This window comes from Galeopterus variegatus, unplaced genomic scaffold (assembly GCF_000696425.1).
Source record: "Galeopterus variegatus unplaced genomic scaffold, G_variegatus-3.0.2 Scaffold254, whole genome shotgun sequence".
NCBI lineage: Eukaryota > Metazoa > Chordata > Mammalia > Dermoptera > Cynocephalidae > Galeopterus > Galeopterus variegatus.
In genome coordinates this window covers 387470-388836 of record NW_007726365.1, presented here as the reverse complement: position 1 = coordinate 388836, position 1367 = coordinate 387470, and the positions used below count along the sequence as shown (strand labels likewise).

The window sequence follows — 1367 nt, the reverse complement described above, 5'->3', positions numbered from 1 at the left end:
GTGTTAAGATGCAGTCTATGGTATCTTCTAGGTGCAAAGTCATTACCAACTGGACCCGGAGTATTATTACATTTTGAGATATATTTACGTAATGCTGATGGATTTTGTAAATGTATATCCTTTGTAGGCAAATACTATATTATTATGCTGTTATGCTTGAAAAATAAAACTGAACTTGTTTTTTTTTTTTTTTCAGTATTACTTTACTGTTCTTTTTGGCCATGAAGGTCAGAAACCACTGGAGCTGCGCTGTGAGGAGGAGCAGGACGGTAAAGAGTGGATGGAGGCCATTCATCAAGCCAGGTACGGGCTCAGAACCTCATGTGTGATGCTTGATTGTCAGGGTCTTGCATTGGAGTTATCACTGTTGGTGGTAGTTTGGAAGAGCTTGCAATTCCAAGACGCGTTTCCCCTTGGTATGCCTCCTTGCCAGTCATGTGTGAGACAATTATTTGAGCTTTCTGTGGCTATATTCCAGCTAAAGATTAAAGATAATAGATATAATAATTAGAAGTAGTAGTAGTAGTCACTTTTGTGGATTTCTTCCTATGTACCAGACACTATTCTAAGTGCATCTCAGTTGAGGAATTTATTAAACATAATGACTCACTTATCCTGTCAACACTCTGTGCGAGGGGGATTATAATTACTTCCTCTTTTACAGATAAGGAAACTGAGGCCTGGAAGGTCGGTTTGCTTGCCTGAGGTCACACAGCTAGTAAGCAGCAGAGCTGGGATATGGACCCAGCTGAGCCCACATTCATAAACCCTGCCCTGTGCAGCCCAGCTATTGAAAAGCTGATGACAACCTCTATCTAGAGAAATAGAAGAGTGTGATTTTACCTCCTAAGAAATGCCAGGGAGGTGGAAAGGCATGCAGAAGGTCTTAAATGGGAATGAGAAGTTTGAAAGAGATGCAAGGCTGATCCCTCTCTTTTATTTTTCCTATTCAGTTCCTATGTCTGCTCCATTTTTGCCCTCAGTGGCTCCGGTGCTCACGGCTTCTTGATGTCTGCTCCCTAATCCAGGCTGTTGTGCCAGACTCCCTGCTCTCTTGTCTTGCTCATTTCCTCAGTGTTTCAGGGCAAAACTTAGCTGTGGCATGTTTTCTTTCTCTTCACCTGACAAGTGTTCCCTTCTATATGTCTGTTGTCTCTCTAATACTCTCCCCTGCCCGGCTACCCCCACAAGCCAGCTCTCAATGGCTCCCTCTGCAAATCGCAGCAGTATTTGCATTCTGTACTGCACGTGAGATTCTTAGCAATTTAGATGACTTTTTACATATTTCATGTACGTAATTTCTGCTTCATGAGCAGGATTGTATGCACCTTGAGGATGAGAAAAAGGATTGGGGCACATTCCCTTCT

The 1367-nt window shown here is 42.6% G+C and overlaps 1 protein-coding gene across 1 annotated transcript in view; it reads left to right on the top strand.

Moving 5' to 3' along the window:
- Positions 1 to 1367, top strand: part of RASGRF2 (Ras protein-specific guanine nucleotide-releasing factor 2) — a 257973-nt gene that overhangs the window by 78843 nt on the left and 177763 nt on the right. The window contains exon 2 of the mRNA XM_008566610.1: positions 197 to 303. Coding sequence (XP_008564832.1) covers positions 197 to 303 — 107 coding nt within the window. The remainder of the gene's footprint in view (positions 1 to 196; positions 304 to 1367) is intronic.